General features: G+C 44.3%; 1 protein-coding gene across 1 annotated transcript in view; it reads right to left on the bottom strand.

The window, feature by feature from the left end:
- LOC129826469 (synaptic vesicle glycoprotein 2C-like) overlaps positions 1-16,737 on the bottom strand; it is a 57,936-nt gene that overhangs the window by 30,713 nt on the left and 10,486 nt on the right. The window contains exon 2 of the mRNA XM_055887231.1: positions 15,336-16,146. Within this exon, the coding sequence (XP_055743206.1) occupies positions 15,336-15,942 (607 nt within the window). The 5' untranslated portion in view covers positions 15,943-16,146. The remainder of the gene's footprint in view (positions 1-15,335; positions 16,147-16,737) is intronic.

The raw sequence follows: 16,737 nt of genomic DNA, 5'->3' as shown, positions 1-16,737 counted from the left end.
GCTCCCTTTCCTCCCACATTCCCCTTCCCTCTCCGCTCCCTTTCCTCCCACATTCCCTCTCCTCCCACATCCCCCTTCCCTCCCTGCTCCCTCTCATCCCACATCTCTCTCCCTCACTCTCTGCTCCCTCACCTCCCACATTCCTCCCCTTCCAACTCTGCTCCCTCTCCTCCCACATCCCCCACCCTCCCTCTCTGCTCCCTCTCCTCCCACATCCCCTTCCCTCTCCGCTCCCTTTCCTCCCACATTCCCCTTCCCTCTCCGCTCCCTCTCCTCCCACAGCCCCCTTCCCTCTCCGCTCCCTCTCCTCCCACATCCCCCTTCCCTCCCTGCTCCCTCTCATCCCACATCTCTCTCCCTCACTCTCTGCTCCCTCACCTCCCACATTCCTCCCCTTCCAACTCTGCTACCCCTCCTCCCACATCCCCCACCCTCCCTCTCTGCTCCCTCTCCTCCCACATCCCCCTCCCTCCCTCTCTGCTACCTCATTTCTCCCTCTCCACCCACATCCCCATCCCTCCCTCTCTGCTCCCTCTCCTCTCCTTCTCCTCTGTTACTACCTTTTTCCTCCCGCCATCCCATTTATCCCTCTTCCTTTCTCCTCCCCTATATCATTTTTTCTTAATTTTCTCTTCACTCGATGCCATTCCCCTTTATCCTTCTCTTTTTGCTCACTGTTCTCTCTCTCCTTTTCACCTCCCACTCTAGAACCTCTCATTCCTCCCTCATTCACATGCAGCAGTTAAGATTCCCGTGGGATCTTGTTAGGTCCAAATTGAATTCTGTAATATTTGTCGTGCATCCCGTACAGGCCTTTGTGTTTTTCATATTGCATTATTCAGTTACACTGGGCTCAGTTTGACCACCCTGCGATGCGAAGCCTCAGTCTCTGGGATGTGATTAATGTTTCCCTGAGATCCGTCTGAATGGAAACTAAGTCTCCTCAAGTGTAACGAACTAACCACCAAACCCATGACCCATGTTGTACTGATACAGAATATACAGATGTGTAATTAAATATGCTTACACCACCAACAACTAGTTGGTGCTTTTGAAATAGAATGATTTGTGGCCTTTGCAAATTATTTAGTGCATTTGAATCTTAGGCACAATTTATGCTTTGCAGAAAAGAGACAAACACCTAGATAAAGTGAGCCAGTAAAAGTGTTAGCCTACCAGTAAGTTGGCAGTTTGAGACTATACTCATAGCATCATTAACAGAGACATATCACCTATGCTTGGACCACTGAGCTCTACTCAACAGCAATTAAGTTACATGTAGTCTACCTTTTTAATGTAGAATAGATACAGTATTGTCATGGCACCTGTATAGCACATAACCTCTTTACCATTTGTTTACTGTAATTAAGTATAATTATCCTGTAAAAGCCCAATTGGATTCCAACAAGGTCAAAGTAATCATGGAGTGTGTCCACACACCCAAACAAACAAACACAATCACGTTCAGCCTAAGTCACCTCATCAGGGGCAATCAGAGAGGAGTGAGAGGAGAAAGAAAAAGAGAGAGAGATGGAAAAAGAGGGGACATGATTAAGCAAATCAAATTGTATTTGTCACATGCTTCGTAAACAACAGGTGTAGAATTACAGTGAAATGCTTCCTTACGTGCCCTTCCCAACAATGCGTGATGAATAAGGGCATGGAGCAACATAAGTAGCAGTGCTATGGTTCACTGTGCAGGGGAGTTGAGGGCTGACTGATTCCATGTTTTTACAGTATGACACAGAAAGCCCCTGGACACACATGTAATGTCAGACTTGTTAGTGATGGATTACAGACCTGCAACCATTTGCACTTGTAACGGTTGTCCTCCTCCTCTTCGAAGTCAACAGACCTGAACAAAACGAACTTACATATACACGAAGAACGCATGACCGACACAAACGAAACAGTCCCGTGTGGTGCACAGACACGGAAGACAACCACCCACAAACAAACAGTGTGAACAGCCTACCTTTATATGGTTCTCAATCAGAGGAACTGTCAAACACCTGTCCCTGATTGAGAACCATATAAGGCTAATTACCAATGACCTAAACATAGAAACACAAAACATAGAATGCCCACCCCAACTCACGCCCTGACCAACTAAACACATACAAAAATAACAGAAAACAGGTCAGGAACGTGACAGCACTATTGTGGCTCCAAGTTAACACATTGGGAAAATTAGTCCCTCAACACGGGAAAAGAAATCAACACACCATGAAGCTTACCGTATGCTTCCCAGTAGTGGTGTAAATTACTTAAGTAAAAATACTTTTAAAGTACTACTTAAGTAGTTTTGTGTAGTATCTGTACTTTACTTTACTATTTATATTTTTGCCAACTTTTACTTTTACTTCACTACATTCCTAAAGAAAAGTATGTAATTTTTGCTCCATACATTTTCCCTGACACCCAAAAGTACTCGTTACATTTTGACAGGAAAATTGTCAAATTCACACACTTATCAAGAGAACATCCCTGGCCATCCTTACTTCTAGTAGGAGTAGGGACATGAAGGTTTTGTTGTCATTCAACGAGACGACTAGTTTTCATTCACATTTATTTACTTGAGAAATACGGTTACCATTAGATAGCACATCCAAAAGTCCAAATTGGCTATATCCTAAAAAATGTATGAAAACTAAAATGTGTTATTTGGTCTTAATTTAAGGTTTGAGTTAGACATACGGTTAGCAGTGTGGTTAATAAGGTTAGGTTTAAAATCATATTTTAATGTGGGACATTTTAGAAATAGGCAGGGTTTATGACTCTGTGGCTGTGGTAACTAGTGACGACCAAGAAATACTGCGCCAAACATCTTAGCTCGACTTTGCTAAACCCCGCCCCAGAAATTTGGGAAACCAATCGCTGTGCTCCAATGGATAGCAACTGTCGTCGAGTCCGACACCTCGTACAAGTTTTCTTTGTTGAGTATTTTCCAAATCCTAAATTATAGTTTTGTTACATTGTTTGCTAACTCAGCTGGTTAGCTAAGTTAGCTCTCTCAGTCTCATTGACCACCAAATGTTGCTAACGCTAGCTAGCTAGCCACTTAATATAACTTGTTTTCTTAAAATGTATATTAGTTAGCTAAGTTATCAATGTCATGAATACAACTCCCATATGCTGTCGATATCAGGATACGATTGGAGAGCACTAGTTAGCTCCAAAATTGGTTAAAGCTTTGACTGCATGCTGACAATGATTTAATAATTTTACCAGGTTCCCGAAAAGCAATTGTAATGACAGTCCACCATAATATACCCAAGAGTTTCCCGATTGGCAAGGGTAGTCTGTTTAATCAAGAGGGACAAGCAACAGTAATATTGCTTATTTTTTTCCTCGTTTCCAAGCAAATGTCTTTAGGGAGTATGAGAGCACAGACGGTCGCTTTGCCTAGCTGAGGTCTGCTAGGAGCAACCCGAACCTATGTATGTGGATGCCTTTACACTGTACTCTAGTCAAATCGAATCGAATCAAATGTTATTTGTCACATGCACCGAATACAACAGGTCTACCTTATCGTGAAATTCTTTAGTACAAGCCCTTAACCAACAATGCAGCTCAAGAAATAGCGTTAAGAAAATATTTACTAAATAAACTAAAGTATATATATATATTTTTAACACAATAAAATAACAATAATGAGGCTATATACAGGCAGTAGCGGTACCGAGTCAATGTGAGGGGGTACAGGTTAGTCGGTAATTTGTACATGTAGGTAGGGGTAAAGTGACTATGCATAGATAATAAACAGCGAGTAGCAGCAGTGTAAAAACAAAGGGGGAGCTTGGCCTGTACATACTACCCTCTGTAGCGCCTTGTGTTCATATGCCGAGCAGTAGCCATACCAGGCGGTGATGCAACCGGTCAGGATGCTCTCAATGGTGCAGCTGTAGAACTTTTTGAGGATCTGGGGACCCATGCCAAGTCTTTTCAGTCTCCTGAGGGGGAAAAGGTGTTGTCGTGCCCTCTTCATGACTTGCTTGGCGTGTTTGGACAATGATAGTTTGTTGGTGATGTGGACACCAAGGATCTTGAAACTCTCGACGCGTTCCCCTACAGCCCCATCGATGTGAATGTGACCTCCACCCAATAGGCTGTCTCATCGTTGTCGGTGATCAGGCCTACCACTGTTGTGCTGTCAGCAAACTATTATTTTTTATTAATCCAAAATATACAATATACTTGCAGTGAAAGCGCTCAACAACTACATCATACCAGTCATCCAACAGACTCCCATTCAGAGCGACACACAGAAGTATACAGGGTCAATGCCCTGCTCAAGGGCATGTCGACAGATCTCCCAAAAGGCCAAAAACGGGGACCCGAACCCTCCAAGATCCCCCCACAGTTCCCCAATAGCTGCCCCTTAACCATCCGAGACCCCTCCCCCATTCCCCCCTCCAAGAATAATAAATAAATAAATAAAAATATGAATTTAATTCCCCACCCCCAAGATCCACCCACCCACCCCAATGCACCAACAACCAAGACAATTTAATAACCTCTTGAAGCTAGGGGGCAGAATTTTTATGTTTGGAAAAATAACGTTCCCAATGTAAGCTGCCTATTTCTCAGGTCCAGATGCTAGAATATGCATATAATTGACAGATTAGGATAGAAAACACTCTAAAGTTTCCAAAACTGTCAAAACATTGTCTGTGAGTATAACATAACTGATTTTGCAGGCGAAAACCTGAGGAAATCCAACCCGGAAGTGACTCTTATTTTGAAAAATCACTGTTCCATTGCCTGCCTTTCGTCCACTTAAAGGGATATCAACCAGATTCCTTTTCCTATGGCTTCCTCAGGGTGTGAACAGTCTTTAGACATAGTTTCAAGCTTTTATTCTGAAAAATTAGCGCGATTTATCAAATCGCGTCAGTGGATAGACGGATGTCCTTCCATTAGTTCATACGCGCGACACTGGTGGCTCAACATTTTCTTTCTCTCCTGTATTGAATAGTTTACAGTCCGGTTGAAATATTATCGATTATTTATGTTAAAAACAACCTGAGGATTGATTATAAAAAACGTTTGACATGTTTCTACGAACTTTAGGGATACTATTTGGAATTTTCGTCTGTTGTTCATGACTGCTCGAGCCTGTTGATTTCTGAACATAACGCACCAACCAAATGGAGGTTTTTGGATATAAAAATAATATTTATCGAACAAAAGGAACATTTATTGTGTAACTGGGAGTCTCGTGAGTGCAAAAAATCTGAAGATCATCAAAGGTAAGCGATTAATTTTATTGCTTTTCTGGCTTTCGTGACCAATCTACATTGCTGCTAGCTGTTCGTAATGTTTTGTCTAGAGATAAACTCACAAACGCTTGGATTGCTTTCGATGTAAAGCATATTTTCAAAATCTGACACGATAGGTAGATTAACAACAAGCTAAGCTGTGTTTTGGTATATTTCACTTGTGATTTCATGAAAATGCAATTTTTATTTTATTTGGCGCCCTGCAATTCAGCGGTTGTTTACGAAAATGATCCCGTTAAAGGGATCCGTGCACCAAGAGGAAAAAGACAAAGGAAAACAGAAACAACAATGCAAAAAAAACTAAAGATATCAAGGACGACTACAATCATAGCAGCAAGGCCAATTGTATATGTTTGAGTGCATGTCTGGCACTATTTACATGTGTGTGTGTCCGTGTATGTGTGTATTTGAATGAGAGTTTGTGTATATGCATGTGTACTAACGCCTGCACTGCATCAGCCTCAGGCAAACCGGCATTAGCTGTAAAAACACTGCCCCTCAGTGTCATTCAAACTGACTTTTTATTATGTTTTATTTTGACTTTATTTTTTATACTTTTATCTTTGACCATCATTCTATCTCCCGCCCAGCAACTCCACTCCCACTTCTCTCCAATTCCACATTCCAACCCTCAGCTTCCCTCAGCCTATCCCACCTAACCCACACCTGTGGGTTATGGGATATTGTTTATGTTTAGTTTCCTATTAACACTGCTTTGTCGTCACAGTTCGTTTATTCTTATTTGTTTAGGTTTTTTCTAAGTTTCACTTTCTCTAATAAAATATGTGGAACTCTACGTACGCTGCGCCTTGGTCCGACCATTATTACAAACAACGTGACATGGTGACATCAGACACCCTTATTTAACTCCTCTTGACAATTCAAAACTCTGAGAAGTAGCCGTTATTTACTATTTTACACCTGGGGTTGCTATACATTACTTTTACCCATTTTATAAGAGAATCACCGAAATTGAAAAAAATCCAGGCATTTATAAATCAAATTCAGTATTACTTTATCAAATGCCTTTTCAAAGTCTGCTATAAATACCAGGCCTGGCTTCTTGGACGTTTCATGATATTCTATTATTTCTAGTAGTTGTCGTATATTATCTCCAATGTATCGTTCATGTAAAAAAACCTGTCTGATCAGGATGAACAATACCTGGTAAAACCTTTTTAATTCTGAGTGCTATGCATTTCGCTAGTATTTTTGCATCACAACATTGAAGTGTAAGGGGCCCCCAGTTTTTTAGATAGACTGGGTCTTTATATTTGCCATCTGGGTCTTGTTTTAATAATAGAGAAATCAAACCTTCCTGTTGAGTACCTGACAGACTACCATTTCTATAGGAGTAGTTAAAACAATCTAACAATGGAGCTTTTAGTATATCAAAAAAGGCTCGACCTCTACCTGTATGCCATCAAGCCCCGGGGTTTTTCCATACTGAAAGGATTTAATAGCCTCAAAAGGTTATTCCTCTGTAATTTGGCCTTAGCACTGATCTTTCTGGACATTTTTGTATTATTTGGAAATAATTCCTTACTGTAATCTTCATTCAGTGGGAGGATGAGACGGAAAAGAGAACATCTGCTTAAAATATTTAGCTTCCACTTTTAAAATATCATTCGGCGAATCATAGATGACTCCGTCTTCAGTAACGAGTGTCTGCAAATTCTTTTTGTTAGCGTTCCTGTGTTGGAGATTCAGGAATAATTTTGTGCATTTTTCACCATATTCCATCTACTTTGCTTTATTTTGTAATAGATTACATTAGATCGTTCTTGAATAAGTCCCTCTAGTTCTTTTAGTTTTTCCTCCAACTTATTTTGTATCTCTGTAGTATTGTTTTTTTTTTTGCTGTCCATCTGTACTATCAGTTCATGTATTTCCCTTGTTAGTCCTGTCTCTTTAGCCAGAAACTGCCTTTTTATTATTGATGAATTGTCACGTATACTCCCCCTCCGGCCTCTAGGTCATCAGGCTGCTGATTACCCTGCACACCTGTCACTATCGTCTCATGCACCTGTGCCTCATGACACTCCCCTGGACTCCATCACCTCCTTGATTATCTTCCCTATATCTGTCACTCCCCTCTATTCTTTCCTCAGGTGTTATTGACTCTGTTTCATGTCGGTGCGTTGTTTGTGTTTCGTGTTTATTGTTTTGTTTATTTATTAAAACACCCACTCCCTGTACTTGCTTCCCGACTCTCAGCGCACTTGTTACATGAATATTGAATGACCTCTGAATGTACATTTAAAGGTATCCCAAACAATAAGGGGATTTGCTGAACCTATATTATACTGGAACAATTCAGTTATAAATTATTTTGTCTTAGTTAAAAATAAGTTTTCCTCCAGTAAACTCTGTTTAAATTTCCAATGTCCATGTGGAAATTCTATAAGAGTTATGTGAAGGCCAATTAGATGATCCAATCGCATTCTGTCTCCTATTAAAACTTTTTTAACCTTTGATTTGAACCTTTTATTCCACCTTACCATAACTAGATTCTATTCTCAGTCTAAATTGACCATAATTAGTGCTTGTAAAGTTATTGCCATCAGAGGTATTATAACAATCAAAAGTAGAGCTTTCAAATGTCTGATATTTAGAATTCAAGAAATAGGTTCTAGCAATATTTGTTTTATTCCCTTGCCTGTGAGCAAATGCCAGAGATATTAGCAAATTGATACAAGATATTATGTGTGTAGTAAATCTGAGAAAGTTGATGTGTATGATATTGGATGTGATTTAGTGATAGTGTGTTCGATGTCTGTATAAGAGTAAGACTATAATGTGGGATGTCCAAATAAATAATAACCCTGCCAATTTGCATGGTTGAGTGTCTGTGTGTAACATGTAGTGCGTATAGCCTTAATATTCATGATAATTGTAATCCATATCGTATCACCATCATAGTTGCATCATAATTACCTTTAAAATCATTGAAAAACACATCCCAGCATTTCCATAGTAACTGACGTTTCACATGATTATGAAAGAGACATTGCATTACTATAGAGACGGCTTCACTACAGTACAAATGTATCCCGTACAATATGTTGTTACTCCCCAATGCCCCTATTCAGATATATTTCCCTTGCTTGTTGTAAACATATATAAATGTAACAGTATAACTTTAAACCGTCCCCTCGCTCCGACCTCGGGCGCGAACCAGGGACCCTCTGCACACATCAACAACGATCGCCCACGAAGCATCGTTACCCATCGCTCCACAAAGGCCGCGGCCCTTGCAGAGCAAGGGGAAACACTACTCCTAGGTTTCAGAGCAAGTGACGTAACTGATTGAAATGTTATTAGTGCGTACCCGCTAACTAGCTAGCCATTTCACATCCGTTACATAAACATGTAGACAAAGACATAGAAAAGATAGACAAACAAGAAACATTAAATTATAGAACAGTTCTTGACAATGGAGAGAGGGAGAGAAGAGAAGGGAAAAGAGAAAGAAAGAGTGAGAGAAGAGAGCGAGACCAAGAGTATATGTGTATGTATAAGTCCATATGTGTAAGCGAGCATGTAATTGAGTACAGGTGTGTTCATATCCACTTCATAGTGTTCAGATATTTTTACAGTTCCCATGCTTTATTTTTTTCCTAACCTGAAGCCCCTGTAGAATTTAGTACAGCCATGGTGTTATGGAGCTGTCTCGGAATAGCTGTCCATCTATAAAGAGTTTGTCCACAATGAGAAAGACATGATTACTCCTCTCCCTCTGTTGCATCTGTACAGGATACAGCCTCTTGCGACGTTCGTTTATCTCCCTGTGGAAATTGGTCATTGAGACCGAATATGGTCCCTTTAAGCTCCCTCCCTGTGCTATTAATCAGCTCCTTTTGTTGGTAGTGTTCAAATTTTGCGATGATCGGTCGGGGACCCTTGGTCTTGTCGCTCCGAGTCTGTCTACTCGGGGGTGGAAAGCCACCTTGTTTACAGTCTCTATAGGAAGTTTCAAGGCGGATTGCATGAATTCTCTGATCGCTCCCTCTGGATTATTGGATGCGTCCTCAGGAATCCCAGAAAATATTAGACTTTCACGCTACGACTTTGTATGTCTGGTAGCGTCTCCTTCATCACCCTGTTTTCCCTGAGTAGACACTCCATGTTGGAATCGTGGATTTTTACCTTGGCTGTGAGTGCCTTGTTCTCTCCTTGGAGCGTGAGAATTTCACTCTGGCTAAACTCCAATCTCCCCCTCAGCCCTGCTACCTCCTCACACAACTTGTCCAGTGTTGCATGGATTCCAGCCAGAGCACTAGCCTCTACTTCAACGGTAGGTAAATAGATGAATCTGTCTTTCGTTTTTTGTCTGGTTCTTTTGTGAGGTAGCCAGATCTCTCCCTGATGGAGTATGTTGTTCCACCATAGCGTAAAGCTATTGATAGTCGGCGATTTCTCTCAGGATCTCCTTAGTATCCAGGTTGGCACTTTACTGCAGCCAGTTGTTTACAAAAAGTTTTTAACAATGTGCCTTTCCCACAATGTTTTTGTACTACAGCCACCTAGCACTATTGTATGGTTAGCGGTGTTTCCTAGCTGTTAAAAGCTAACCGCATCGCAGAATCCACACAAAAACAAGTTTGGTATTAGTATTTAATGAATAGCGGTTTTTGTTTTAATCAAAAATAACCAACCGAGTGTTTTCCAGCATACAGTGTTCAGGTGTGCACTCTGATGACGTGTGACAACGCACCTTTACTGCACAGTCTGATCCAACACTCCTAGCTCCGTCATCAAACTTAATGATGGTGTTGTATTCCTGCTTGGCCACGCAGTCGTGGGTAAACAGGGAGTACAGGAGGGGCCTAAGCATGCACCCTGAGAGGCCCCCGCATTGAGGATCAGCATGGCAGATGTGTTGTTGCCTACTCTTACCACCTGGGGTCGGCCCGTCATGAAGTCCAGGATCCAGTTGCAGAGGGAGGTGTTTAGTCCCAGGATCCTTAGCTTAGTAATGAGCTTTGAGGGCACTATGGTGTTGAATGCTGAGCTGTAGTCAATGGATAGCATTCTCACATAGGTGTTCCTTTTGTCCAGGTGGGAAAGGGCAGTGTGAGTGCGATTGAGATTATGTCATCTGGGTATCTGTTGGGGCAGTATGCGAATTGGAGTGGGTCGAGGGTTTTCAGGATATTGTTGTGGACGTGAGCCATGACCAGCCTTTCAAAGCACTTCATGTGAAATCCAAGATGGCGTAGCAGTGTAGACGTGTTTGTTTAGTCCTCTCGTGTACGTTTGTATTTTTCGCATTTCTTGTATATATTTGAACATTTTTTTCTATCTCTTTTCGATTTTTAATTCGATTATACCTTCCGGTAACCTACCTCACCCAATGTGATACGGAATCGCTATTATTTTTTAACTTTGGAACACATTCAAGAACCCCCAGTAGCTAACCAGCTAATCAGCTACAAGCTAATTTAGCCATTTAATAGCCGCTGCTAGCAGCTTTTACCTTCTTCACAGACACCAGTCCTATTATTAGCCTGGATATTACTCACCAATTTACCAGCATCGGACTGTCTCTCGACAACAACGCCGGATTCCTGCCGTAATCCCTGAGCCACTACTTCTGATCCTCACAGCTAGCTTCCAGCTAGCGCAGCTAGCGCCACTGCCACGAAGCTAGCACCAGTTAGCAAACACAATTCTACAATCACAACCTCGCTTTCGCCATCGCCATCCAGCTTGGATTCTCTGTCGACACGACCACGTCTGGTCTGCAGACGAATACCCCATCCGCTGTGCCCTCAACCGGCCTCCGTCTGAGCAGACCCCCTCCGTCTGAGCAGACCACCCCCCGGGCTACTAACTTTAAACGCCGCGTGCTAGCTTAGTGGTGGCTTCCCTACTCCATCTACGGCTGCCCCCTGGACACTATGATCACTTGGCTACATAGCTGATGCCTGCCGGACTGTCCATTAATTCACGGTACTCCATTCTGTTTATTTGTGTTTTATCTGTCGGCTCTGTCGGCTATCTGTCGGATCTGTGTGTAGTTAATCCGACCCTCTCTGCCTAGTCGTCGCCATTTTTACCTGCTGTTGCTGTGTTAGCTGACTAGCTGCTGTTATCTCACCTGTTGTTTTAGCTAGCTCTCCCAATCAAGACCTGCAATCACTTTATGCCTTACTGTATGTCTCTCTCAAATATCAATATGCCTTGTATACTGTTGTTCAGGCTAGTTATCATTGTTTTGGTTTGCAATGGACCCCGTAGTTCCACTCTCCGTACCTCTGATACCTCCTTTGTCCCACCTCCCACACATGCGGTGACCTCACCCATTGAGACCAGCATGTCCAGAGATACAACCTCTTTTATCATCACCCAGTGCCTGGGCTTGCCTCCGCTGTACCCGTGCCCCACCGTACCCCTGTCTGCACATTATGCCCAGAATTTATTCTACCACGCCCATAAATCTGCTCCTTTAATTCCTTGTCCCCAACGCTCTAGGCGACCAGTTTTGATAGCCTTTAGCCGCACCCTCATCCTACTACTCCTCTGTTCCTCGGGTGATGTGGAGGTAAACCCAGGCCCTGCATGTCCCCAGTCACCCTCATTTGTTGACTTCTGTGATCGAAAAAGCCTTGGCCTCATGCATGTCAACATCAGAAGCCTCCTCCCTAAGTTTGTCTTACTCACCGCTTTAGCACACTCTGCCAATCCTGATGTCCTTGCCGTGTCTGAATCCTGGCTTAGGAAGGCCACCAAAAATTCTGAGATTTCCATACCCAACTATAACACTTTCCGTCAAGATAGAACTGCCAAAGGGGGAGGAGTTGCAATCTACTGCAGAGATAGCCTGCAAAGTTCTGTCATACTTTCCAGGTCTATGCCCAAACAGTTCAAACTTCTAATTTTAAAAATTAATCTCTCCAGAAATAAGTCTCTCACTGTTGCCGCCTGCTACCGACCCCCCTCAGCTCCCAGCTGTGCCCTGGACACCATCTGTGAATTGATCGCTCCCCATCTAGCTTCAGAGTTTGTTCTGTTAGGTGACCTAAACTGGGATATGCTTAACACCCCGGCAGTCCTACAATCTAAGCTTGATGCCCTCAATCTCACACAAATCATCAAGGAACCCACCAGGTACAACCCTAAATCCGTAAACATGGGCACCCTAATAGACATTATCCTGACCAACTTGCCCTCCAAATACACCTCTGCTGTCTTCAATCAAGATCTCAGCGATCACTGCCTCATTGCCTGTATCCGCTACGGGTCCGCGGTCAAACGACCACCCCTCATCACTGTCAAACGCTCCCTAAAACACTTCTGCGAGCAGGCCTTTCTAATCGACCTGGCCCGGGTACCCTGGAAGGATATTGACCTCATCCCGTCAGTTGAGGATGCCTGGTCATTCTTTAAAAGTTACTTCCTCACCATATTAGACAAGCATGCTCCGTTCAAAAAATGCAGAACTAAGAACAGATATAGCCCTTGGTTCACTCCAGACCTGACTGCCCTCAACCAGCACAAAAACATCCTGTGGCGAACTGCAATAGCATCGAAGAGCCCCCGCGATATGCAACTGTTCAGGGAAGTCAGGAACCAATACACGCAGTCAGTCAGGTAAGCAAAGGCCAGCTTTTTCAAGCAGAAATTTGCATCCTGTAGCTCTAAATCCAAAAAGTTCTGGAATACTGTAAAGTCCATGGAGAACAAGAGCACCTCCTCCCAGCTGCCCACTGCACTGAGGCTAGGTAACACGGTCACCACCGATAAATCCGTGATAATCGAAAACTTCAACAAGCATTTCTCAATGGCTGGCCATGCCTTCCTCCTGGCGACTCCAACCTTGGCCAACAGCCCCCCCCCCCCCCCCCCCCCCCGCTGCTACTCGCCCAAGCCTCCCCAGCTTCTCCTTTACCCATATCCAGATAGCAGATGTTCTGAAAGAGCTGGAAAACCTGGACCCATACAAATCAGCTGGGCTTGACAATCTGGACCCCCTATTTCTGAAACTGTCCGCCGCCATTGTCGCACCCCCTATTACCAGCCTGTTCAACCTCTCCTTCGTATCATCTGAGATCCCCAAGGATTGGAAAGCTGCCGCGGTCATCCCCCTCTTCAAAGGGGGAGACACCCTGGACCCAAACTGTTACAGACCTATATCCATTCTGCCCTGCCTATCTAAGGTCTTCGTAAGCCAAGTCAACAAACAGATCACTGACCATCTCGAATCCCACCGTACCTTCTCCGCTGTGCAATCCGGTTTCCGAGCCGGTCACGGGTGCACCTCAGCCACGCTCAAGGTACTAAACGATATCATAACCGCCATCGATAAAAGACATTACTGTGCAGCCGTCTTCATCGACCTGGCCAAGGCTTTCGACTCTGTCAATCACCATATTCTCATCGGCAGACTCAGTAGCCTCGGTTTTCCTAATGACTGCCTTGCCTGGTTCACCAACTACTTTGCAGACAGAGTTCAGTGTGTCAAATCGGAGGGCATGTTGTCCGGTCCTCTGGCAGTCTCTATGGGGGTACCACAGGGTTCAATTCTCGGGCCGACTCTTTTCTCTGTATATATCAATGATGTTGCTCTTGCTGCGGGCGATTCCCTGATCCACCTCTACGCAGACGACACCATTCTGTATACTTCTGGCCCTTCCTTGGACACTGTGCTATCTAACCTCCAAACGAGCTTCAATGCCATACAACACTCCTTCCGTGGCCTCCAACTGTTCTTAAACGCTAGTAAAACCAAATGCATGCTTTTCAACCGTTCGCTGCCTGCACCCGCACGCCCGACTAGAATCACCACCCTGGACGGTTCCGACCTAGAAATGTGGATATCTATAAGTACCTAGGTGTCTGGCTAGACTGCAAACTCTCCTTCCAGACTCATATCAAACATCTCCAATCCAAAATCAAATCTAGAGTCGGCTTTCTATTTCGCAACAAAGCCTCCTTCACTCACGCCGCCAAACTTACCCTAGTAAAACTGACTATCCTACCGATCCTCGACTTCGGCGATGTCATCTACAAAATAGCTTCCAATACTCTACTCAGCAAACTGGATGCAGTTTATCACAGTGCCATCCGTTTTGTTACTAAAGCACCTTATACGACCCACCACTGCGACCTGTATGCCCTAGTCGGCTGGCCCTCGCTACATGTTCGTCGTCAGACCCACTGGCTCCAGGTCATCTACAAGGCTATGCTAGGTAAAGTGCCGCCTTATCTCAGTTCACTGGTCACGATGGCTACACCCACCCATAGCACGCGCTCCAGCAGGTGTATCTCACTGATCATCCCTAAAGCCAAAACCTCATTTGGACGCCTTTCCTTCCAGTTCTCTGCTGCCTGCGACTGGAACGAATTGCAAAAATCTCTGAAGTTGGAGACTTTTATCTCCCTCAACAACTTTAAAAATCTGCTATCCGAGCAGCTAACCGATCGCTGCAGCTGTACATAGTCCATCGGTATATAGCCCACCCAATGTACCTACCTCACCCCCCATACTGCTTTTATTTATTTACTTTTCTGCTCTTTTGCACACCAGTATCTCTACTTGCACATGATCATCTGATGATTTATCACTCCAGTGTTAATCTGCTAAATTGTAATTATTCGATTTATTGCCTACCTCCTCATGCCTTTTGCACACATTGTATATAGATTCTCTTTTTTTCTAACATGTTATTGACTTGTTTATTGTTTACTCCATGTGTAACTCTGTGTTGTTGTCTGTTCACACTGCTATGCCTTATCTTGGCCAGGTCGCAGTTGCAAATGAGAACTTGTTCTCAACTAGCCTACCTGGTTAAATAAAGGTGAAATAATTGTTTACATTTTTTTATCTGTTCGTCACGCGAATGACAGGGATTTGAGCCTAGTCTAGGTGGACAACAGTAATTTAATCCTGTCTCCTTCTTACACAAACCTGCTATAGCACTCATGCATTTCGCTACACCCGCAATAACATCTGCTAAATATGTGTATGTGGCCAGTAAAGTTTTATTTGATTTGATGTTTTACACACAAATGAACACACACATGCACTCCAAACCCCAAACCCCTTACCTAGCCATCCAGATCTGGAGTTGGAGCCACCCAGAGCACACATGTCCGTCTCGGCGCTGGGCAGAACGAACCCCACCACAAACACCTCCACCCCATCCGACATGAGGGCCAGGCCCAGCACCAGGAACAGCTGCCACTGGAACCTGCCATGGCCACACTCCTGGATGATCAGCTCATACTGCTGGGCCAGTTCTTCCTCGTCCGCTTGCCTCTCCTTCTCCAGCTCCTTACGTTCTCTCAGGCTGTCTGTGACGGGCTGCCCCAGAGCCACCTGCCCCTCCCTGGCCCGCCTGTCTTCAGCTGCTGGGATTCCCTGGTACTCCCCCTCGTAAATCTCATCTTCGTCATCATGGCCCTCTGTGGCATCGCTGGCATCACTGGCCTGGTCGTTGTCATTGTAGCCTCCGTCCTGCCTCAGGGGATTATGGTAAAAGTCGTCCCCCGCGTCTACCTCGTCCTCGAAACGGCTGTATTTGCGCTGGGAGTACTCGTCTGTGGCGCTGTCCACGACCTTGTTGACCTTTTTCACGGCGTGCCGCTTGGCCTCCTTGGCGATGTCCTTGGCCCCCTTCACTAAGGATGTCCTGTTATCGTAGCTGTCGTCCATTATAACTCTGATGGAGGTTCAGGGGTGGAAGTACAGGGGGGTATGAAGGGGGCAGAGGGGGATGGATGTAAGCTGGTGGAGGGGTTTGGGAGCAGAGCAGAGTGAAGCAGAGTGGTGGATCTGGAGATGCAACAGGGAAAAACCCTGGACTCTGCAGTCACCACAGGAAGATACCCTCACTGGCTGTGGTGTTCATTGGTCCGGCTGTGGGAGAAATAGACAAAGAGAAGGGGGGACAGAAATACGGGGAGAGAGAGACAGAAAGACAGGGAGAGAGAAAGAGGGGGAACAGAAAGACGGGAGGGAGAGAAAGAGACAGGGGAGAGACAGAAAGACAGGGGGAGAGACAGAAAGAGGGGGGGAAGAAAGACAGGAGGAGGGAGAGAAAGAGACAGGGGAGAGACAGAAAGACGGGGTGAGAAAGTAAGACAGGGGGAGAGAGAGAAAGACAGGGGGAGAGAGACAGAAAGGAGAGACAGAAAGGGGGGGGGGCAGAAAGGTTCCAGTCAGATAAGGTGAATTCCACAGCTACATTCATAACCAGACAGTGATGCAGAAACAGCACAGACACCAAACTCTCTTAAACATTCACTCACTGTCCTGCCTGCCTGCTCCCTTTCCTTTTGATAATTTCTTTGAGTGATGTGAAGAAAATGGCTTTGGCATATTACTCTCAGTTTATATTCACAAAGTACATTCAATTTCCCGGAGAGCTCTCCTGTTCTATATTTCATGAGTCGACTTCAGTCTCAGGCCTTAAACAGAGATAGGAAATGTGCCAAATCCTATTAATTT

This window comes from Salvelinus fontinalis, chromosome 28 (genome assembly GCF_029448725.1).
Source record: "Salvelinus fontinalis isolate EN_2023a chromosome 28, ASM2944872v1, whole genome shotgun sequence".
Taxonomy (NCBI): Eukaryota; Metazoa; Chordata; class Actinopteri; order Salmoniformes; family Salmonidae; genus Salvelinus; species Salvelinus fontinalis.
The sequence above is the reverse complement of the archived record's forward strand: the minus strand, read 5'-3'. Positions and strand labels throughout refer to the sequence as shown.